The 24,518-nt window shown below is 42.6% G+C and overlaps 1 protein-coding gene and 1 non-coding gene across 11 annotated transcripts in view; both read left to right on the forward strand.

Moving 5' to 3' along the window:
* The first annotated feature begins 293 nt into the window (after positions 1–293).
* TRNAQ-CUG (transfer RNA glutamine (anticodon CUG)) lies at positions 294–366 on the forward strand. Its single transcript has one exon. It is a non-coding gene; the product is annotated as a tRNA-Gln (tRNA).
* Positions 367–16,347: 15,981 nt separating this feature from the next.
* MAST2 (microtubule associated serine/threonine kinase 2) overlaps positions 16,348–24,518 on the forward strand; it is a 198,896-nt gene continuing 190,725 nt past the window's right edge. For 5 of the 10 annotated variants that reach the window (XM_081818314.1, XM_081818315.1, XM_081818318.1 and 2 more), the window contains exon 1: positions 16,349–16,849. In XM_081818314.1, coding sequence (XP_081674440.1) covers positions 16,655–16,849 — 195 coding nt within the window. In that variant the 5' untranslated portion in view covers positions 16,349–16,654. Of the gene's footprint in view, positions 16,850–24,518 lie in introns of all 10 variants that reach the window. The other 5 variants (XM_031023143.2, XM_081818319.1, XM_006729016.3 and 2 more) reach the window with 2 other exon arrangements.

Raw genomic sequence — 24,518 nt, forward strand, 5'->3', positions numbered from 1 at the left:
GCTCCCTGCTTGGTTGGGAGTCTGCTTCTCCCTCTGCCCCTCCCCCTTGCTCCTGCTCTCCTTCTCTCTTGAAAAAGAAATAAATAAAATCTTTAAAACAAACAAACAAAAAAAGCCCACTGAGATATCACTTCACATTCATAGCGTGACTGAAACAAAAAGACAAACAATAGCAAGTGTTGGTGAAGATGTAGAAAAATTGGGACCTTCGTTCATTGATGGTGGGATTGTAAAATGATACAGCCACTGTTTGGCAGTTCATCAAAACATTAAAAACAGGGGTGCCTGGGGGTGCCTGGCTGGCTCAGTTGGTAGAGCACATGACTCTGGATCTTAGGGTTATGAGTTCAAGCCCCATGTTGGGCCTAGAATTTACTTAAAAAAAGTAAAGGGTAAATTTCTAAAAAATGTTAAAAACAGTTACCATATGATCAAACAATTCTACTCCAACAGAAATGAAAACATGTGTCTGCACAAAATTTGTATACAATGATTCACAGCAGCATTATTCATAATAGCCACAGAGAGAAAACGGCACAAGTGTCCACCAAGTAATGCATGAATAAACAAAATATGGTATCTCTATAAAATAGAATATTATTTGACTATAGAAAAGAATGCAGTACTGATATATGCCACAACATGGATGACCCTTGAAAAAATTATGCTTAGTGATGGGGCGCCTGGGTGGCTCAGTCGTTAAGCGTCTGCCTTTGGCTCAGGTCATGATCCCAGGGTCCTGGGATCGAACCCCGCATCGGGCTCCCTGCTCCGTGGGAGGCCTGCTTCTCTCTTTCCCACTCCCCCTGCTTGTGTTCCCTCTCTCGCTGTGTTTCTCTCTGTCAAATAAAATCTTTAAAAAAAAAAAAATTATGCTCAGTGAAAGAAACCAATCACAAAAGACCCCATATTATATGAAATGTCCAAAATAGGCTAATCTATCATAAATACATCTCATCAGTCAAGTCCAGGCTCAACTCCTCCTCCATCCTCTTTGCGTCTCCTCCATTCTTCTCCCTCACTTCAACATATCTCAACTAGCCTTAGCCATAGGAAGTTTGCTCTTATGTTGCCTTGAAACCTAAGGTTTTAATTCTCAGAAGTCAAGAAGCAACTTTTTAGTCTGCTATGTTATTTTTTCCCAAGAGGTGGTAAGTGAGGCAATAAGCTCACTGAATGGCAGAAGAACTAAAGGTATAAGGAAATGTAGAGAAATCGTCTCAATTAATTTATTCTCCCACATATTAGAATTATTCTTTTTAGTAATCCAAGAATCTTCTAGAAGAAAATTGCCGTTTCCATATCTAGGAATTAAGGGCATCAGGTCTCTTGCTGGGGTTGAGGTACTTGCACCCTGAGTCTGATGGAAGAGTCTTAGAGGGATTTCTGCCTTCCTTCTCTCTGTCTGAGCTGAACAGGCCCAGGTGCATACACTGGGCAAGGTTTCTAATACATCTGGACACCTCCTGAGATATTCTGCTCCTGGGTTCCCTCTATCCCAGCTCATACAAAGTTCTCTGAATGAATTGTCAGGAGGAGCATTATGTGGCTGAGCTGAGGACCCAACTATTTGAGAACAATCAAGTTCTTGGGCTTTATAGGGCCCAATGAAGTGGATCCTTATTTTTCCAGGAACCCTTTTTTTTGTTTTGTTTTGTTTTTTAAATATTTTATTTATTTATTTGAGAGAGAGAGAGAGAAAGAGAGAAAGAGAGCATAAGCAGGGGGAGCGGCAGGCAGAGGGAGAAGCAGACTCCCGGCTGAGCAGGGAGCCTGATGCAGGACTCGATCCCCAGGACCCTGGGATCATGACTTGAGCCAAAGGCAGATGCTTATCCGACTGAGCCACCCAGATGCCCCTTCAGGAGTCCTTGCATGTCTTTAGGAAGGGAGCACTGAAGATACCAGTTTAGGAAAGGAACTAGAAGAGACAGAATTTTCTGGTTTTGGAGACAGACAAACCTGAATTCTAGTCCTAACTGTGTCACTAACCAGTTATATAACCATGGGAAAATCACTTAACTTCTAAGCTTACATCACTTTAACTATGCAATGGATATGACACTGTCCCCAAAGGGCCTAAATGAGGCTCAAATGAGATCATACAGTTAAAGGGCCTCATAAACTGTTTGTCCCTATGCAAGCATATGCCATTGTTATTGCGAGGATGATTGCTTCCTGTATGGCCAAAGTGGCTAGTGGATTTCCTGTACGTGCAGTGTGCATCTGCTCAGACTCTGGCTGCTATACTGGGTCCCAGGGAAGCCATGCTGAGTTTCTGCCTTCATCCAAGCAGTTTATTTTGTTACTTGGCCTGTTCATGTTGGGCTGGCATTGGACAGGACCATCCAGGGAGTTCTGCCTGGCTAGTCTGGGCCTCCTGAGATAAGGGGTTGGAAAATCATTATCTGGATCCTGTATATTATAGAAGAGGGCTTCTCAGTTCTTGGTTCTTGGCTCCAGTTATTTTTTAATATATAAAAAAATTGTGTATAGTTGACTCACAATGTTATATTGATTTCAGGTGTACAACGTAATGATTAGAGAACTCTATACATTATACTCTACTCACCACAAGGGTAGCTACCGTCTGTCACCATGTAACACTATTACAATATCACTGACTATATTCCCTAGGCTGTACCTTACATCTCTGTGACTTATTCATTCTATAACTGGAAGCCCATAGCTCCCATTCCTCTTCATCCATTTTGCCCAACCTCCGACCCCTTCCCTCTGACAGCCACCAGTTTGTTCTCTGTATTTATGGGCCTGCTTCTCCTTTGTTTGTTTGTTTGTTTGTTTCTTGGTTTCAGTTTTTGAGCTGTCCACATCTGCTTCACTTCTCTCTGCTTTCTCTGTTTCCTGTCCCTGCTTCCCCTGCTCATGTTCATAAATATGCTTTTTAGGCTCTAGCCCAGGCTCTGCCTGGCTGGACAATCAATCATCTATTTAGCCCACCACCCAGTCTCTATGCAGCTGGCCCCAAGAGTCAGGGCTGCCTGAATAATTTGTCCCTTTAATTTCTCTCAGATCCAAAATCACAGGGCAGCTTTGAAGGAGAGAACTCTGGGCTTGGTGCAAGCTGCAGAGGAGAACAAGGCAGTATCAGCCCCACTCCTCAACCCCCACAGACTGACACACTTGTCCACAGACATGCACACACGAACACAAACACATTGTATATACACATCATGGACATAGACAGAAACATGCACATTGATGTGATCACACATAAACATACATAAATACACACTGATGCAAATACCTTAAGTCGGAAGGTCTCGATGGGGTAAGGAAAGTGATTGGCTCTGATTCCCTTTTATTCCTCAAGGTCTGAGACAGACATGTAAGAACTTTACACAAAGAAGGACTTGGCTTTTTTTTTTTTTTTTTAATTTTATTTTTAAGTAATCTCCACACCCAACGTGGGGCCCCAACTCACAGCCCCGAGATTAAGAGTCACACCTCCACCAAATGAGCCAGCCAGGTGCCCCAGGACGTGGCATTTTGAAAGACATGCCTTCTGTCTTTTTTTTTTTTTTTAATTTATTTATCTGACAGAGAGAGAGCACAAGCAAGGGGAGAGGTAGAAGGAGAGGGAGAAGCAGACTCCCCGCTGAGCAGGGAGCCGAATGTGTGTGTGGGGGGGGCTCAATGAGGACCCTAGGATCATGACCTGAGCCGAAGGCAGACACTTAACCCACTGAGCCACCCAGGTGCCCCTGTATCTGTATTTCTTTGCCTGAAGGTCACTCAGCCCCTGTATGGAGCAGGCTGCAAGTGCACTGGAAGGGATGGTAGTGGAGGGAATGAATACCCTCTGGAGCAGTCCTCAAACAATGACCAATGGGAGTTGGTGTATATATACCCCAGTTCCTCACCCTTGACATGCAGTAACTCTGAGGCTTATATTCTACACACTTTCTTACAGTTTCTCCAAGGAATTAAGCTTCGTCACTATAGTGATAGCTCATTTGTTAATTTGTTCTTTATTGACCTTTCCTTCCCTTTCTCACTCCTCACTTTCCTACTAGTGTTTCCTAATAAACTACTTGTTCTTGAATCCTTGTTTCAGGGTCTGTTTCAAGGGGAATTCAAATTAAGACGCCCACTCTCCAAGGAGACATCAGTCCCTCTGGCATATGTGTCCCTGGTGTTCCCCTCCATTCAGCTCTCATCTCTCCGCGGGAAAATTGTCATGTGTTAATTCATACACAGAGCACACACTAGCCCACTAGCTCCACCACAGTCCAGACTCTGAATGCAGTTTGGGCTAAACTGGGACTTCGTGCTATACCTATAGGTACAAGGAACTGAGGGTCAGAGAAGGAAAGTGATACGTTTCCTGCTGGCTGAGGTTTGGCACACCTGGTCCTGGTGTAAACCTCAGAGGCTATTTGGAGCTGATCCTGGGTGGGAGCTTTGAGTGTGGACATGTAGATTCCAATGCTGCCCTTAATCCCAGCAGCATCGTGACACGAGGCTGGGACTTTCAAAAAGGCTTTACCAAAGGCTTGAAGGTGACACCGGAAGTAAACACAGAGCAGCATGATATTCGACCATCTGTCTCACAAATAATGGTCTGTTCTCTTCACCCAGAGACATTCATTTCCATTCTAACTCTGAGCTACCTCCATGTAGTGTACTGGGCATAATCTGGTTCTCTTTTGACCTGCCTGGGGGCTGGCCTGCAGATTTTTCATCGTCTGGACACTGGAGTGATTATGATTTTCCAGACTTGTTGTCTCTATCAGAATATCTATTGACTGAATACAGCACATAGTCCCAATTCATCTACAGGCAACAGAGACTTCCTTACACAAGATGAGACCTCAATCAGCTTTTCTTTTCTTGATCCAGCCTCTTTGCCAGCTCTGCATACAATGGCCACTGGGTTTCTAAGGGGCATCTCTGGCTGCTCCCTGTGCTTTGCCTGTAGGTTTGTCTCAGTTTCCCCTCACCGTCACTGACCAAATGCCTGGATTTTCTAAGCAACGCCGTAATTGCTCAGCATTCCTACCCATTCTGCCTTTCATTTTTCCCAAGGCTTTAGGGGAAGATTTCGTCTTATATCATAGGAAGATTACAGAATAATCTTTTCTACCCTTATAAGGCTTTGACAGGTTGAAGTTTCACCCTAGAAGACACAGCTGTATGGTTGATCAACCAGAGCCATTTGTACTCCTATGACACACAGAGCCAAGGCAGGTTTGAGAGTCCACACTGAGTTCTGGGGAGATACCAGTGCTCTAGGCTCTATCTACAAGCACCTGAGACCTCTTAACTCTCATCAGCTATTATTTAGAAAGAATTGTAGCTGAAGTGTGGCTTACACTAGCCTAAGGAAATTGTGTTTATAACTTTCTCTGACAACAGAACATAGCAGAGATGAGGAAGCCCAGGGGGTCTATTTCTTTGGCATTACTAAGGAGCCATATTCTCAGAGATACCCTTGAGCAGTTGACCTCGCTATTGGGCTCACCTTGCTATTACTGTTGCTGCTAAGTTACAGAGAAAGAACATTGCCAACTGCATGGATAGGCAGTGAGGTTAGAACCACCCAGCCTTGGGCCAAAGTGTAAATTGAGCATATATGTGCACATGTGTGAAGTCAGTTATATTCCACTCCCAGAAAAAAAAATGCAGCCATATCTTTTCCAAGTCCCCAGTTGTTTAGACAGATCTCGTTATTTATTTGTTTGATTGAAAAAATTGTCCTGTGGTTTTGTGTGTATGACTGAATCAGAAAGAGGGCACCTGGAAACTACTCCTAGTAAGTCACAACTACCTTGTTCAGGGTTCTGCAGACCTGAGAGTCAGGACTGGTCTGAAAGGACTCAGCAGAAGGCTTCATGTGGTCAGGTCGACATCGGCAGATTTAATCCCCTACAGGCTTTCTATTCTTAAAGTTTTTTAAGGTGCCCAGCATAGTCCTAGTACATTGCAGATATTTATTTTTGTAAAGATTTTATTTATTTGTTTTAGAGAGAGAGAGTGAGAGAGAGAGCGAGCTCATAGGGACAGAGGGGGAGGGAGAGGGACAAGCAGACTCCATGCTGAGCATGGAGCTGGACGCAGGGCTCTATCTCACGACCCTGAGATCATGACTTGAGCCGAAATCAGGAGTTAGACACTCAATTGACTGAGCCAATCAGGCACCCCCATAGCAGATATTTAATAAATTATTTTTGAGGGAATGGATGAATGAATTTCAATAGCAAGTCTGTCTTTAAAAGTGAATGGAGAGGGCACCTGGGTGGTTCAGTCCATTAAGTGTCTGCCTTCGGCTCAGGTCATGGTCTCAGGGTCCTGGGATCGAGTCCCATGTCGGGCTCCCCACTCAGTGGGAAGTCTGCTTTTCCCTCTCCGTCGCTCCTCCTGCTTGTGCTCTCTCTCTCTCAAATCAAAACAAAACAAAACAAACAAACAAACAAAAAAAGTGAATGGAGAAAATGGCTAGAGGAGGAATGAATTTGAACGTCAAGTCATCATTCAGTGAAAGAGGACTGGGAATGAAGTTGGTCAGATAAACGGAGTGTGACTGGTTTTGGTGTCAAAACAACCTCAACTGCTTGGGGACTAATTAGAATTCTATCCAAACCCAAAATTTCCTGTCTGAAACTTAATAATGAGAGCAGATCCATCCAGATGTGCTGACTACCTAGTTTTCTTGATTATTTCAGACCAGGCCCAGTAGTCAAGGCTTGGCTAAAAAAGCATCTTCTCTTTCAACCATAAAGCTGAAATGGTCCCGTAAGATTTTTTAATCCAGGGGCGCCTGGGTGGCTCAGTCGTTAAGCGTCTGCCTTTGGCTCAGGCCCTGATCGCAGGGTCCTGGGATCGAGCCCTGCATCGAGCCCTGCATCGGGCTCCCTGCTCAGCGGGGAGCCTGCTTCTCCCTCTCCCACTCCCCCTGCTTGTGTTCCCTCTCTTGCTGTGTCTTTCTCTGTCAAATAAATAAATAAAATCTTAAAAAAAATTTTTTTTTTTTTAAATCCATCCCCTCAGGGTACAAGAAGGTAGTTTTTAGAGTCTGGTGCCCCAGGCTGTCCAGGACTTTAGAGTGTTGGAGGAGTGGCTCCCAAGACAGACAATGACTCCAACAATTTTTAGCCCTGGTAGCTAATGCTCTTGGCTGTTTAGCAGACTTTTGCATTCACCCTTTTGGGTAACAAAACTTGCTCCTCTTTTTATAGGAAACATAATTCAGCCATGGCCCATTACAGTATCGCATCTTCCTGGCTCAGTGATTGGTCCACAGGTGACATGTGACCAAGAAGAGCTACTCCAAGTTCCTTCTTGGCTTAATCTACACATTGTAAGAGAGAAGCACCTTCCTTTTTGGTGGCAGGATCTTATCTGAGGTAATGTAAGTCTGGGGCTGCTGGCTACAATCTTTCCTACAGTGCAGAAAGCCTGACAGCTATAGGAAAGAAACCAAGTAAGTAAAAGAGTACCGAATAATACAATTGCCTAACATTTAGAAAATGTTAGCTTTCCTTCACCATCAGCCTTGTAAATTCAGTCTTCAGTCAAAAATCTTTCAGTTCTTTAGTTTTTTGAATAACAAATGATCCTTCTTGGGCTTTTACCTATAATCTCTATTTTTTATTCTCCCCAGCCAGGGAGCTCAGAGGAAATGTTGGCAGAGCAAGTCTAGCAGAGGAGTTTCATAGAACTAAGGACACAGATAAACAAGACAGGTATTGTCTCTGTCCTCAAGGAGTTAATGCTTTTGGGAGGAAAAAGACATTAGCACAGACAATGACAACACAATATGGCAAATGCAATGACAGAATTATGCACTAGAGGCTGTGGGTGGGATGGGTACAACTTCACGGACAGATGCAGTCCAGGGGAATGAAACTTTGGTCTTCATAGTTGCATGTTCCATCCACAAGGTCATCACAGCTAAAATCTCCAGGTACCACAGGTGAAGTGTTCCGCTTCTATGCTGCAGTACTGACTTACTACAGTGCTGACTCCTGCTAATGGGAACTTCTGAACTGCCTTCCCAAAACACAGCTGTCCAGACAACTGCTTAAATTTTTCTTTCTTTCTTCCTTCCTTCCTTCCTTCCTTCCTTCCTTCCTCCCTTTTTTCTTTCTTTCTTCCTTCCCCCCTTCCTTCTTTCTTTCTTTCTTTCTTTCTTTCTTTCTTTCTTTCTTTCTTTCTTTCTTTCTTTCTTTCAAGACGGGGTAGGGGGAGAGGCAGAAGGAGAGGGAGAGGCTGGGAGTTAAGCAAGCTCCACACCCAGTACAGGGGCAAACGTGGGCTCCATCTCACGACCTTGAGATCATGACCTGAGCCAAAATCAAGTCAGACACTTAACTGACTGAGCCACCCAGCCATCCCAGGACTTCTATCCAAACTCAGCTATAGCTCCTAGAGAGGAGGGGAGGACTTGGGAGAACTGGTCGTGGGGCAGGGAGTGGAACCAGGCAGGAGACAGCAGTGGCTGGAGAGCAGTGGTGGGTAGCCCAGAAGAAATGCAGATGTTTGCCTAACAGCTCCAGAGGCCCCATCCATTCATCTGCCCTATCAGAAAGCCTGACTCCTCAGCCCTGTAGGGGAGATCTTCACTTTCTTTACCAAGCAGAAGAAACCACACAAAGCTCTGCCCTGTCCAGAGGAAGCACTAGTCCATAAATATCTGAGAAAATGCTCAGCCTTACTAGTCATAAAAACAACAACAACAACAAACAACAATGAGATACCACTTTTCCCCTTTCAAATTAACCTTTCTTTCTTTAAAGTTAACAGGTGTAAGCAAACAGGAATTCCCAGTTACTGCAGGTGAAAGGACAGATTGATACTCTTTCTGGAAAGCAATTGGCTTTAAAAGACTTATATCATTTGATCTGATGATTTCACTTACCTATCTATTCTAAGAAGGGAAGTTGACATATGGAGGCCATAGTAGACATTTTTTGAGGTATATTATCAGTTCATAATGATTTGCCTTTCTTTGAGAATGGAGAGTCCTATTCATGTCATCACCCTCCTTACTCCAGCCTCATTGATCCATTGACCTTGATCCATTGGCTACTGTTGACTGGACCAGGGTAGACACCTGACCAAACTAAGTTAATTTTCTTTTTCACCTAGAATTCTGATTTAGTTTGAGCTGACATCTTGAATGGAAGGAGTGTAAAAAATCAGGAATTGTGTCAAGGCTATTATCCTCCAGATAGACTGAAGAGCAAAGAACACCAGTCTGTAGAGAGAGGAGAATGAGACAGAGATGTGGAGAGAAGAGGAGAAAAGAGACAGATAAAACATTCTCCAGAGGGCGCCTGGGTGGCTCAGTCGGTTGAGCGACTGCCTTCGGCTCGGGTCATGATCCTGGAGTCCCGGGATCGAGTCCCACATCGGGCTCCCTGCTCGGCGGGGAGTCTGCTTCTCCCTCTGACCCTTTCATGCTCTATCTCATTCTCTCTCTCAAATAAATAAATAAAATCTTTAAAACAAAAACAAAAACAAAAACAAAAAAAACATTCTCCAGAGCATTTCACTGCACATTCTAGCTACTTTATGAATTCCTGCCTCTTCATTCTATAAAACACAGTATCCTTATAACAGCTTATAATTTTTCCTTTAAGACAACTTAGGTGAGTTTTAATTACTTGCAGCCAAACACTAATAATAGGTTTACAGCTAAGAGGATGGTGGAGTAAATAATTGTACATTTTTTGTATGTGGATTATCTGCCATTAAAAATATTTTAGAAGACTATTTCATGACATGTAAAATGCTTATCATACAACAATAAGTAAAATTACCAGGATATACAATTTTATATGTGCAGAAAAAGTTTGCAAACACACAAAACTTTTGGCAGTAGTTACCCTGGGGTAAGCTTTTATTTTTACTTCATACACCTTGGTTTTATTTGAATTTATACTTGGAACATTGCTAATATTATTACGGTTATGTTAGAAGCATTTTCTATATATATACTTTTTAATTGCTATCATTTTTTTAAAAATATTTTATTTATTTATTTATTGGAGAGCGAGCGAGAGAGAAACAGCATGAGAGAGGAGAGGGTCAGAGGGAGAAGCAGGCTCCCCGCTGAGCCGGGAGCCTGATGTGGGACTCGATCCCAGGACCCCGGGATCATGACCTGAGCCGAAGGCAGTCGCTTAACCAACTGAGCCACCCAGGCGCCCAATTGCTATCATTTTAATGGTTATATAATATTGCATTGCAAGAAGATATCATAATGTATTAAACTAGTCCTTATGATTAATTAAGTTTTTAATAATTTTTGCTATTGTTTTTAAAGATTTTACTTATTTATTTGAGAGAGAGAGAGAAATAGAGAAAGCACAAGTGGGGAGGGACAGAGGGAGGAGAAGCAGACTTCCAGCTGAGCAGGGAGCCATACGCAGGGCTCTATCCCAGGACCCCAAGATCCTGACCTGAGCGTAAGGCAAATGCTTAATCAACTGAGCCACCCAGGCACCCCTATGACTGTCAATATTTAATATAAAACATAGAAACTGTTGTTGACCATGTTTTCTGCTATATGGATTGGGGAGTAGAGAAAGCCAGATTAGATAAGAAAAGAGTATTAATTCAATATGCAGAGAACAGTAATGAGATAAAGAAGAAGGATCTATAGTACTCCAGCTTCTTCCAAGAACAGTTTACTGAACTCCAGTTTAGTTTGTATAATCTCTGAGTTACTTTAGGATCCCTCCAATATATTCTCTTCATCAATTAGGGATGTATTCAGTTGTAAGTAATTAACATGGCTTAACCATATAGGAATTTATTTTCCTTTTTTAAAAATATTTTATTTATTTATTTGACAGAGAGATAGAGAGAGAGTACAGGTAGGCAGAGAGGCACGCAGAGGGAGAGGGAGAAGCAGGCTCTCCGCCGAGCAGGAAGCCTGATGCGGGGCTCGATCCCAGGACCCTGGGATCATGACCTGAGCCGAAGGCAGACGCTTAACGACTGAGCCATCCAGGCGCCCCTGGAGTGATATTCTTGAGTAAATGACAGAAAATGGAATTATTGAAAATAATAATAAATAATGATAATAAAGAAATCTGAACTAAAAAAAATCCACTCTTTTTTAATCTATTTCCCAACCTCTATTAGTTATGTTATTATTTCAAATTGCCACAGATTATAGCATTAATTTTGTGCTCCAAAATTATAATGCTCATGGTTATTTGAGTCTCAAGCTGCCATCTGTTTGCAATGATGGAGCATCTGAATGTTTAAGATGCTTTAGAAGCTGTAGGCTTCCTCACTTTCCTTAACCAACTGTTCATTCATTATCCTTACCTTAAATGTTGGACTCCATCCTAGACTTCCTCAATCTTTCTACTTCAGTCATGTACCCTGAATGACATATATATCCCTATAGCAAAGACTTCTATTTCCATGTGCTCCCAAATTTATATATAACCCTTAATGAATGAGGGAGGGCAGCATAGCTCAACATCTGCCTGGAATCATATTTAGAGAAGTACATAGTTCAGCAGCCAAAAGTAACTTCAAAATGATGCAAGTTATTACAGGCATTGCTTGGAAACAGAGAAGAGGATTTGTAGCAATACTCATTACAGCTCCTCTTCCTCTCCTACCCACTTCCTTCACACACCACAAAACAAGTCCTTCCAGCCACCCATACAGTTTTCTTTTCTTCTCTTTGCTTCTTAGCTCCGACCTTCTACTCACCTCCCTTTCCTCCCCTCCTATAGCTCTTTCTAAGTAATTCAATTTAGACTCTTGAAGTAAGTTCTACTTCTTTTAGCCCTTAAATTATTCTTATTTCGCATTCTCCTTATCCTGCTTCCCAAAATCCAAAGAAGCAGTCTGGCATCCATAGAACTCTCTTGGCCAGGGGTAGACTCAGGGGTGAGAGAAGGTTGTGAGCATTTGCTTGTTAGTAATTTTCATTCTGTCATGTATATATCTGACTGAGAATGTTCCCTAAATTTTAGACCCATTCATCCATCTGGTAGATCTCACAGACGCTGCAAAATCAACATGTTTCAAAATTGTGCCTCTTTGTAACATCCAGTGAGTGTATTTGTTCAATATTTCCCTCCCATGCAAGATGAAACAAATACTTATTGAGTGTGTGAATAAATGAGTGAATGAAATTATAAAATTTGTTCTTCCTTTACTCTTTCTTGCTATATAACTTTAGTCCCTTCCCACACTGACTAGCTTTGACAATGACTAAATTGTCAGCTTGAAAGTAAGAAAGTCCTGAAAAGTGCTTTCACACTGGGGCTTGCTGTTTTGTCTTGTTTTGTTTTGTTTTTCTGCTCTTGGAACTCCTACCATTGACACCATGTGAAGAATTTCAGGCTAGCTTGCTAGAGGATGAGAGATATATGACTTAGTTTCTCCCATTACCATGGTCAATAGCCTTCCAACTGCCAGACATGTGAGAAAGGCCATTCTAGATTATCTAGCCACCAGCGAATCCTCAGCTGACTGCAGATGCATTTGCAAACCTGGCAGTAATCAGCTAAACTGGCCCAGATCATAAAAGCCTCCCAGTTGACCCACACAGTTGTCAACTAAATAAATGATTGTTGTTTTAAGTGGCAAATTTTGGCAAATATTGTTATATTACAATAGGTAACTGCCATATCTTTTAGAACATATAAGAACCTTGGAGTTTTTAGATAACTAAGGCGGAGATACTAGACTTCCTGATAATATGTCATGAGGGGCCTGAGGGACAAAATAGAAAAAAGCCAAAGAGATGTGATCACATTTATACTCTAAGATTACAGAACAATTTATATTAGTTACACATCTAAATACTGGTAGCCCTCAGTTCTAAGCTCTAAGTCAGTTTAATCAATGATGCACTGCACATTGTCACTTGGGGGTCTTACCAACACTTGAGAGCAAACACATCTAAAACAGTCATAATCACCTTCAAACTTCTCCTTCTCTCCTGTTCCCCTATCTCAGTTACCCAAGTCAGAAACTCAGAAATGTTCTCATCTTCTCTCTTCAGTCAATAGGTCCTGTTGTTCTACTTTCCAAGTCTAAAATCCATCCACTTTCTTCCTTCACCACTATTGCTCTTTTAGTATTTGTCAGCATCGCCTCTCTCCCAGATATTTGTAATATCCTCTTACTTTGCATAGGATTTGCTAGTGAAATGGGTGTGATGTGTATGAGAAAGAGAAGACTCAAGGATCATTCTGAAGTCCTGACCTAAGCAACTGAAAAAAATGGCTTGTCATTCATTAAGCTGGGGAAGATAGGTGTAAGAGTAGTTTCAGGCCAGATTGTATCATATGGTCATCTCTGACTGATGGGAGACTCAGAAAGTGAGTATTTGGCTGTATTTGTTTTCTATTACTATCCAATAAATTACCACAAACTTATTAGTTTAAAATAACACACACTTGGCTTGCCTGGGTAACTCAGTTGGTTAAGTGTTTGACTCTTGATCTCAGCTCAGATCTTGATCTCAGGGTCATGAGTTCAAGCCCTGCATTGGGCTCCATGCTGGGTGTGGAGCCTATTTAAAAGGCAAAATAAAAAAATAATAATACATACTTAACTCAGTTTCTGTGGCTCAGGAGTCCGATATGGCTGGGCTGTGTTCTCATCTGGAGACTCAACTGGAGAAAGATCGATTTCTAAGCTCTAAGTTGGTAGAATGAATTTCTTTTGGTTGTTGGACTGAGCACTTTGAGGTTGTTTTTGTTTGTTTTGTTTTTTGTTTTCTTTTGCTTTTTTTTCTAGCTCCTTGGTTCCTAGCTTCCAGCAGTTATTTGCAAATTCCTGCTATATGGCCCTCTCCATAAGCAGTGCAGAACATGTAGCTTGCTTCTTCAAGGCCATTAGGAGAGTGAGAGTGAGCCTGCTAGCAAGACAGACTCTTAAAAATGTAAAGTAATCAGGAAAGAGATATCATATCACCTTTGTTATGTTCGATTGGTTAGAAGTAAGTCATGGGTCCCACCTGCACTCAAGGGGAAGGGATCACACAAAGGCATAAATACTGGGGAGGAGACAGATCATGAGGTTCATTTTAGAGTCTTTGTGCTGCACTGACTTTCCTAGTCCCTATAGTGGAAGGTGAAAAGTTAGAATGGATTTCTGGTCCCTAAGTTACCAAGGCTGAGTCAGTGGATTCTCCTGCCAGAGACTGTGAATCTGGAATGGTGATGTAATTATGAAGAGATTAGAATCCTTTTGCAGAGGTGTGTGGCAGCAGCATAGTACATTGTCTGGTGGTGGTGTGGGAGTGGTGGTGACAGCAGTGTCCTGAAATTGTTCCTGATTTTCAGTTTGTAGAGGCTTCTTGTTCCTGCCAGTTTTATAAGCCTGTTTCTCCAATCTCTGTTCAATTTTGTGAGCCCCTCTATATAGCCTTCCAATAAATTCTCCCTTAGGCCTGGGATGGTCAGAAGTGTTTCTAATGTTTGTAACCAAGAATGTGGCAGATCTGGTACATGCAGGTAACTATAGACAGCTGGTATAACTGTAAATAATTGGTACAGCAGGAATTAATAGGAAAAGGGAGGCAGGCAGATTTTGGATGGCCTTGTCAAATAGAGTAAGTGAACATTTCATCTTTAGGGGCATGAAAATCCATTTAACTGTTTTAAACTAGGGAGTAACATCATCTTATGTGAAGATTCTTTAAACAGCTTTTTGGAGGATGGGTTTGAAGAGAAAAGGAGTGGATGTAAGTGAAAACAGGTAAGAAAGTTTCTTTTTTTTTTTTTAAGATTTTATTTATTTGTCAAAGAGAACGAGAAAGAGAGAGAGAGCACAAGCAGGCAGAGCAGCAGGCAGAGGGAGAAGGAGGCTCCCCACTGAGCAAGGAGCCTGATGTAGGATTCGATCCCAGGACCCCGGGATCATGACCTGAGCTGAAGGCAGATGCCCAACCACAACACAGGCGTCCCAAGTTTAGAAAGTTTCTCAGTCAAGTAGGTGAGAGAAAGTAAGACTTGAGCTGAGGTGGTGTCAATGGGATGGAAAGAGGAGACAGTGGAGAGAAAGTAAGGTTATAGAAGCAACAGGACTTGTTGATTAATTGGACATGGGAGCAGAAGGGAAGGAAAGAGTCTAGGATGACAGCCAAATCTCTGGTTGAGGCAAATGGTTGGATGGTGGTGAGGAAACAGGGAATACAAGAGCAGACGGTGATAGGCTGTATACTTGGTTGTGTGTATAGGGTCTGGTATCTGACAGACCTTGGTTTGAGTTCTGGCTTTGCATTTATTAACTATGTGATATTGAGCATGTTATGCAACTTGAGCCTCAGTTTCCTCAACTATAAACTGGAAATAATATAACTTAACTCTTGTTTGTGTATGTATGAATTGAATGCAAGTGTCTGGTTTCCAGTAGGCACTCTATAATGCTGGCTATTATTACTTCTCAAAAAGGGTTCGGGGAGGAGGCCCAGGAAAAATGGGTGAGGCTTTCAGGAAAGGTTTCTGGGAGAGAACTGTGTTCAAGACAAAAGAGGAAAAATACAACGTTGTGGCAGACCAGCTGAAGCCAGAAGGAGAAGGCCAGACGGGGCTGAGCTACAGCCACGTTGCTGTGAAGATGAGTCACTGGACGTGCAGGCAGGGCTGCAGAGGCCACAGCTGGACTGGCTGTGGCCAGGCTGGACTGGGCTATAACATGACTTCACTGTCAGTAGGGAATCAAAAGGATTGTTCCAGAACAATCCTTTTTGTCCTCTCCTTCCTCCCAGAAGCAATCCATCATTTCTTCCTTGTTTATAGGACTTTCCATAGCCTGTCTTACTTTCTGGAAGCAGCAGGAAACAGTGGAAAGGGAGAAAAAGCAAGAATTTGAGTCCTGTCTAGTTTGGTCACTGATTTGCTGAGTGATCTGGTGCATGTCACTTCATCTTGGTCTTCTTATTTGTAACACGAGAATGAGCAGACCTGCATCCAAAATGTGATGTGAAGACAGTTGGTGAGTGCTCAATAAAAAGGCATACATTAGTATTCCATTAATTAATTGTATATTTTGTCTCCTTCTTGTTCCCGGTCCTTCTTCCCCTAGATCCTTGAAGACACTAATCAGTTCTAATTCATTTTCAGATCCCTAGCGTTTCGCTTGGCGGGGCACACAATTTCATGAATGGATGAATGAAAGAATCAATGAGCGCCCTCAGCCGCAGCAGCCGTGCCAAGAGCCCCGCCCCCTTCCGCTCTACCCGCCGCGCTGGGAGGCCACGGGCGGGTCTCTCGCGACCGTTCGCTGGCGCGTGCGCGGGAGGCCGCGCGCGGCCAGAGGTGGAGGGCGGGCTCCCCGTGCGCGCGCGCGCGCGCGCGCCAGGCGGGGAGGGCAGGGGCGGGGCCGGGCCAGAGGCGGGCGGGCCGGCTGGCTGCTGGCTGTAGAGCCGGCGGCGGTGGCGGCGGCGGGTGGCCGGCCGAGCGTGTGCCGGGTGGGAGAAGACGAGGCGGTGGGGATGTTGCCGCCTCACTAAGGAGCGCCGGGGAGGTCGTGGCGCTTGAGGCCCCAGAAAGCGCGGAGGAGCTGCGAGCTGGGGTCGGTGGCTTCGGGCGCCCGCCCGGCCATGGTGGCCGCGGGCGGTGGTTGGCGCGGCAGCGCTGCGGCCCGGGGCCGTGCGGGGCCGGGACAGTCGCGGTGCTGACGCCCGCGGGGCCCAGCCACAGATATGAAGCGGAGCCGCTGCCGCGGCCGACCGCGGCCGCCGCCGCCGGCGCCGGCGGCCGGCCGCCGGGAGGATGGGGCTCAGCGGGCGGTGGAGCTGCCCCAGCCCCAGCCCTTGCCGCCGCGCCGGCGAGCGCCTCCCGGGAGGCAGCTACTGGAGGAGCGGACCGGGGCCTCGGGGCCCGAGGTCAAGGAGCAGGTACGGGGGACAGCCGGCGTCCGGGAGGGAAAGGATGGGGAGCGGGAGCCTGAATGGGAACAGTGGGGGAGGGGGATCTCAGGCGGGAAGACTTGGGCTAGGGCATTTGAGGGGTGGGGATTGTGTAGTTCGGCAGGAGGAAAGGAAGGTCTGGAGAGGCAGAAAAATGGGGAGTGGAGAAATGGAAGTCATGGCCTGGGGTTGAATGGGAAATGGGGGAATAGGGGTTTGGAAAAGTGGTCCTGTGGGCGTTTGTCAGGGATTCTGGATGTGAAGAAGGGACGCTGGAATGTAACCTGGGAGTAAATGAACTGCAAAGAATAGGTTTACTAAAGGGATACTGAGGAGTTAGCCAGAGGGCTAAATAGTGTAAAGTAGGGAAAATCAATATGCAATAGTAAATGTTATCCTGTTTCCTAGAGGTTGTCTTGACAGTTATAAAAACGGATGTCATTTCTAAGCATTCTCTGATTTGGCCATGATTATATAGTCTTGTAGGAATGTGTTCAAATCTTGAAGAGTCTCTTCGGTAACGATCTATTTCACGAGTAAGCACTTTTTAAAACACCTGCATATGTGTAATTCCAAATCCAGCGCTGTGAACAGAGAATTTATAGGGATAGGATCTGTCTTCTAGGAGTTTACCACTGAAAACATCTTCATGGGAAAACAGAGCTAGAAAGCAGTGTAAAAGTACTCATGGAGTTTCTGAATGGACAGGATGTGTTTGTATAATTCATTCATCAAGCATAGGTGTACTTAGAAATAGGGGATAAAGGTCAGTTTTATCAGGGAGGAGAAGTTGCCACTAGTAGCTGTAGGAAGTGTGGTGAAAGGAGAATGTGGTCCTGACCTTGTGGGATTTGCAGAAAAATATTCTGTAGTAATGAACTCTAGTGACAGCTTTCTTTTTGCACAGCCCTACTTGAGACCCTAGTAACTTCATCCTTGACTTTTTCAAGACCTTTATTAGACCTACCTCTTTCCCATCACTTAAATAAGTATTTTACTTAGACATCATTCTTCATTATATAGTTTCAGTGACACACATACTAGCACTTGGATTTTTTTCTTTTATTCTTTCACCTTTTATTCTGCATCCAGCTCTGAGTAGACTGCATCATCTGCTATCTCTGCCCTTGCTTTCAGGCCATTGAGTGTTGTCCCTGGCTGTAATTTCCTTCCTCATTCTTGTTTTTTATATTCTCTGCAGTACCTATTTGAATTAAAATGTACTTAAAGCTCTGATCCTTTCCTTACTCAGTTCACTTGATTCAACTGACCTTATTGCATGCTTCACTAAAGAGTTCAAGGTTACTTTATTTTCTCTTCTTCTCTATCTCACAGTTATTTTATTTATTTACTTAGCAAGCAAACAAGCTCTCCGCCCAATGTGGGACTTGAACTCACAACCCCTAGATCAGGAGTCACATGTTCTACCAACTAAGCCAGTCAGGTGCCCCTCTATCTCAGAATTTCTGTATTCACTCATCCTTTGCTTCAATTCTAGAGAAAGTAGTATTCATCCTCCTTTTCGAGGTTTATCCCTGTACTTACATCCTTGATTTCATCCCCTCTCATCTGATGTAGGCCTTTGTTAGGTATATTATTTTCTTTTTGTCCTATACCTCAAATAAAAACAAAACAACACAAATACTCTGAATTGTGTAACCCACCTAAGTTACTTTGTTATCTCTTCTTTGCTTCATTAGCAACCTTCTTGGAAAATGAGTTTGTATTCAGTGTCTCAGCTTACTCACCTGTATACCTTCCTCATATTACGGTTTGACTTCTATTTTTTTTTTTTAAAGATTTTTTAAATTTATTTGACAGAGAGAGACACCGGAGAGAGGAAACACAAGCAGGGGGAGGGGGAGAGGGAGAAGCAGGCTTCCCGCTGAGCAGGGAGCCGGATGTGGGGCTCGAATCCAGGACTCTGGGATCATGACCTGAGCCGAAGGCAGACGCTTAATGACTGAGCCACCCAGGCGCCCCTACAGTTTGACTTTTTTCTTTTTCCTCTTCTTTTTTTAAAGATTTTATTTATTTATTTGACAGAGAGAGCACAAGTGGGCAGAGTGGAAGGCAGAGGGAGAGGGAGAAGCAGTCTCCCCACGAGTAAAGAGCCCAGTGTGGGGCTTGATTCCAGGACCCTGGGATCATGACCTGAGCTGAAGGCAGATGCCCAACTGAGCCACCCAGGCTCCCGTGACCTTTTTCTTATTTTTTTTACGTTTGTTTATTTAAGTAATCTCTACACCCAACATGAGGCTCTAACCCATGACCCTGAGATCAAGAGTTGCATGCTCTTCCAACTGAGCCAGCCAGGCCCCCCTTACAGTTTGACTTCTACCCTTAAACTATTCCAAAACTATTGTCTTCAAGGTCACCAATAATTTTATATGTTTTTTACTTTGTATGTTATTTACTTTTTTTTATTGAGGTGTGACTTAAATACGGTGCATAAGTAGGAGGTTCATTCAGCCCATGAATTTTTATAGAATGACTACACCTATGTGACCACTATTCAGATCAACATGTAGAACATTTCCAGTACCCTACAATGCCTCTTTGTATTTCCTCCTAGTTATTACCCTTCCCCAAAGGTAACCACTTTCCCAGCCTCCGTCACCATGGATTAGTTTTGCCTTTTCTTGAACTTCATATAAATGGAATCATACAGTTTGTACTCGTCTGACTAGATTCTTTCATTAAATCATGTCTGTGAGATTCATCTATATTATTGCTTGTTGAAATAGTTCTTTTTCATTGCTGTGTAGTTTTCCATTGTGTGAATGTCCACGATGGATGCTAAAACTTATTTTTCAAATAAAAAAATAATGCAGGGTACTTGTGTGAAGTTTTCATTATGAAAGAATTATGCAGAGAGATATGTAGCAGTTAGGAAATTTTAAATGACTAAATTTGTTAGTCTTTACCCCATTCCTCATTCTCTCTGACTTCTTTGAACTATTTGTCACTGTTGCCCATGTGTTCCTTCTTGATATTTTCATTTCTTTTGTCATAATGTCCATTACAGTCCTATTTCTCTGACTGCTTCCTGTGTGTCTTTTTTGTTTTCTTTTTTTCTGAATGTTTCTTGAGGATATGTCCTCTGTCGTTAGATCTCTCCTTTATTGTACTGTTTTTTAGCAGGTCTAGCCTATTTGTGGCAAGTACGTAGGTTGTGGAACAGGGTCTCTGGTCTTTTATTCATGGCCTTGTGTCACAGAACCTCCTTGTAGAGTGATCTGAGTTCCAGGCTTGACCTCTTTCCTTAGCTCTACATTTCCATTTTTGTGCTTAATGTTTCCACTATAGACTCAGCATTCGTGATCATAATATTGTGATTTTTATAATTCGATAGTGTCCTTAAAGTCTTGTAATTATTTGATTTTGAAAAGATAAAGATTTCATGTGTGTGTTATGAGGCTGGATGGATTCCATTCATTCAGGGAGTAAGCTTAGCTAATCAATAAGCATCGAATTCTCACAGGTGACTTTGTTCTCTTTTTCTCATGACATGGAGTAATGCTTGTTATACTTTATAATATGCTGGTATTTATGAATAAGTTCTGAACAGGATGCAGGATTTGGATCTCTAGATCAGTGGCTTGCTATATCCTTAAAACAGAATCCATTATTTCTCTTTTGAAATGTGCTTTTCCCTTTCCTTTTTCTTGTCATCCAAATTGAAGTTGTATCCATGGTCTTTGACTTCCCCTTTCCTTTGACCTCCTTATCCAGGTTTTTGCTGATTCTACCTTCATGACACCTTTCAAATCTTTTTTCTCACAGTCATCACCCTAATTCAGCATTTATAAATTCATCTTGGTTGTTATAATACCTTAACTGTGTTTACTCTGCTTTTAGTCTTTTAACCTCTAGTTTATTCTGCATTCTAGTAAAGAAAAAAAAAGATTATAACTCACTGCCTACTCGAGTTCCAGTAGTAGATAAATATTTGTTAAATGATCATTTCATTTCTTTTTTTTAAGATTTTATTTATTTGAGAGAGCACACATGCACGAGTGGGTGTGGGGGGCAGAGGGGCAGAGGGAGAGGAAGAGGCAGGCTTCCCGCTCAGTGGGGTTTGGGGCTGGATCCTAGGACCCTGAGATCATGACCTGAACTGAAGGCAGACGCTTAACCTCTTGAGCCACCCCAGCGCCCCTTATTTCATTTATCTTCAGAAACCTTCATTAGCTTATTATCTATAGAAAAGTCTGGAGATCTTGGCATTTAAGGTCTACTTGATACTTACCACTGTTTATTAGAAGAATTGGAGTTAGATACCCCTTCTCTAGGTTCCCAAGACTTTGCTTTATAAATTCTCTGAGGCCCAGACTATTTCATTTACTGTCCTACAACTAAGGCCCACTATGGTATTTGAAACATAGTTATTAGTCTGAGTAATTATTAGAAACATAGGTATGTGGTAGGGCTTCAAACAGATACTTGCTCAATGAATATGCTAATTGGTTATCAGTGTCTCTTCAGAGAAGAAACTCCTCAGAGACTGTCTTACTCTTTTTTTTTTTTTTTAAGATTGTATTTATTTGTCAGAGAGAGAGAGCACAAGCAGGGGAGAGCAGCAGGCAGAGGGAGAGGGAGAAGCAGTCTCCCCGCTGAGCAAGGAGCCTGATGCAGGGCTGGAGCCCAGGACCCTGGGGTTATGACCTGAGCCGAAGGCAGATGCCTAACCGACTAAGCCACCCAGGTGTCCCGAGACTCTTATTCATCATTGTATCCCCTTAGTGTTTTAACTGGCATGGTAATGGGCAGTCAGTAAATATTTGTTTACTGAGGGGCACTTTCATATACTTATTTTAATTAATTACCCATCTGAAAAACTGTTTGTTCTTTGCTTCTTCCCATTGAAATTCTGTTCAAGCTTCCAGGCCTAACTCAAATACCACAGAAACTGTTCTTTGAAGTTGTTTTCCATGTGAGAACCTCCTAAGAGGATCTTTGATTGTGCTTAATAAATCTTCAAATCTCCTGAAATTTCAGTTCTCAAAATTCTGTGATTCAGAAAGTGAAAGCTAGGGTTCTAGGAGATTAAAGGAAAAAATGATTAGAAAGCACTGTAGATAGGTACTTAATAAATACTAATTCTTATCTCACTTTGTTTCTATAATACATTGTTTTGCCCATTACATGGTATATAGTAGGTTCTGAATAAATATTTGCTCAGTGAGCAGATGAATGAATCAGTGTTTTAGCACTTTTATCCTTCTGTATTCATTTTGTATTATTTCATTTCTGCTTTTAAGTTGTAAATGATTAAGGATAAGAACTAGATCATCATTTTTTCTGCTGAAATGCATAGTCAAGGGCTTTGCTCACAGTAGGTGCTAAGTAATTATTTATTGATGAATAGAAAATGATTCAAATATTTTGAATTTGGGTGATTTGAGTAATAATGATAGTATGATAGAAATAGCCAACTAAAGGAAGTGAGACATTTTTGAGGATGGAGGAAGATGGAGTTTAATTTTGGTTCCTAGAATTCCCTCAGCATCATTGAGAAATTTTCAAGATTATTTTCATGGAAATCAGCACCGTCTCTTTCTTTCTTTCTTTTTTTATTTTAAAAGATTTATTTATTTATTTGAGAGAGAGAGCACATGGAGAAGTTAAGGGAGAAGCAGACTTCCCGCTGAGCAGGGAGCCCGACTCGGGGCTCGATCCCAGAACCCTGGGATCATGACCTGAGCCAAAGGCAGATTATTTTATTTTATTTATTTATTCATGAGAGACAGAGGCAGAGGGAGAAGCAGGCTCCCTGCGGAGCAGAGAGCCCGATGCGGGACTCGATCCTAGGACCCTGGGATCATGACCTGAGCCGAAGGCAGACGCTTAACCGACTGAGCCACCCAGGTGTCCCCAAAGGCAGATTATTAACTGACTGAGCCACCCAGGCACCCCTGTACCATCTCTTTCCTCTGCACTATAATGTTAGTACATTGGCAAAATCATAGAAAAGAAAGTAGAGGGGAAGCTGCATATAGTGTATAGGGAACTAAAATCAGTTTGGTATTGCTGGAGCTTAAAGTTTAAAGCATAGATGGTGAGTTAAGAGACTGAAGGAACCTGGATTGTAGAAGGTCTTTAGTACTATGTAAAAGGGTAATAAGTATAGGAGCAGGATGGTCTTACTTGTGTTTTAGCTGGATTACTTTGGTAACTGTGTGGGGGATAGAATGTTGGACATGGTGATTGAGACATGGACATTGGAGAATTCTTCTGAGTTTTCAGTGTAGAAAGTTTATTAGGCCTCCTTCCAGTCTTATCCACAAGTAACATGGGTAAAGGCCAGGTCCTAAAAACCTGTTAGCTTTGGAAGATTTGATTTCATCAAAGGTAGTAGGGGTAGAGAGCCTGGGACGGTTGAAGCAGGTGGGACAATGTTCCCTCATTTTCCTGTCTTTGTTCTACTGGGTGCCTCTTAGCCTAAAGATCAACCTAAAGGCTTTTCCACCCCAGTTACTGATGGTGACCTACAGGCATGAGTATCAGAGGCAGCTAAATATTGCAGTCAGGATATTTACTTCATTGCTGGTCTTAGCTGCCATGACTCTCTGTTAAATTTGTCAGCTCACTTTGTATTTTCTTGATGAAATCCCTATGGTACCTTGGAATTATTACTTTTCATCAGCAGGTGTTAATTGTTTTTCATCATTAATATACATACTTGGGGTTCCAAAGGAGTTTGAAAACTGGGTTTGTTGGATCAAGGCTTAGCCTTGGGGAAGAAGAAAAAGTCCTCAAGGGAGAGTAGAGGCTAGACGTTATTGGGAGTAAGGGTTTCCACAAAATACATTGTTAGTGAGACATAGTTGGCAACCTTTTGTTTTAGTTTTGAACCTCTTTGTTAACTCCCAAAGATTCTTTCCTTTTCTCTGTACTACAGCCATGTACACAGTGGATATATAGTAAATAATTGATGGGAAAAGTTGACATCAACCTGAACCTTCTACTTCCATGTTCATTAGGGATTTTTCATCTTATACCAGTAATTGTTCCATCTCTAAAATCTTAGTTTTGAGCTTGCTACACTCTGACATTCACATCATCCTCTATTTTTGTATTTCAAACTCGTTTTAGAATTTCCTCTTCAAGAATTGTTCAGTCTTTGGAACTTCTAGCCGATAGATTCTTTTTTTTTTTTTTTTAAACCATCTTTTCATTGTCAGTCACCTCATGCTTCTACTTTCCTCCTTAGTCAACTTAACATTTCATGGACTATCATAATCATTCCTGTGCGTATACCTTCAGTTTCTTTGCCATTTTCCCTTTCTGTCATATGTGACTTATCTGCAAGTAAATTCCAACTATCATTGCACCAACTCTGAGACTTGACTAAATTCCAGCCATCATTACACCAACTCTGCCTATTCTGCACCTGTGTTTAAGCAACTGAATGTGGCTGGAGAAAAAATGACTATATTGACATCTTAGTTTGTGATCAGGAACCTCAAAGAGTCTATCAGGACTGCCACTCAGTCCTATCACATTTCCTCAGTCCAGTCACTTTTTTTTTTTTTAGAGGGGTGGGGAGGGGCAGTGAGAGAGAGACTCTTTTTTTTTTAAATTTTTATTTATTTATTTGACAGAGAGAGACACAGCGAGAGAGGGAACACAAGCAGGGGGAGTGGGAGAGGGA

The sequence above is a fragment of the Leptonychotes weddellii genome, chromosome 4 (assembly GCF_054177405.1).
Source record: "Leptonychotes weddellii isolate Sample4059 chromosome 4, ASM5417740v2, whole genome shotgun sequence".
Classification (NCBI taxonomy): Eukaryota; Metazoa; Chordata; class Mammalia; order Carnivora; family Phocidae; genus Leptonychotes; species Leptonychotes weddellii.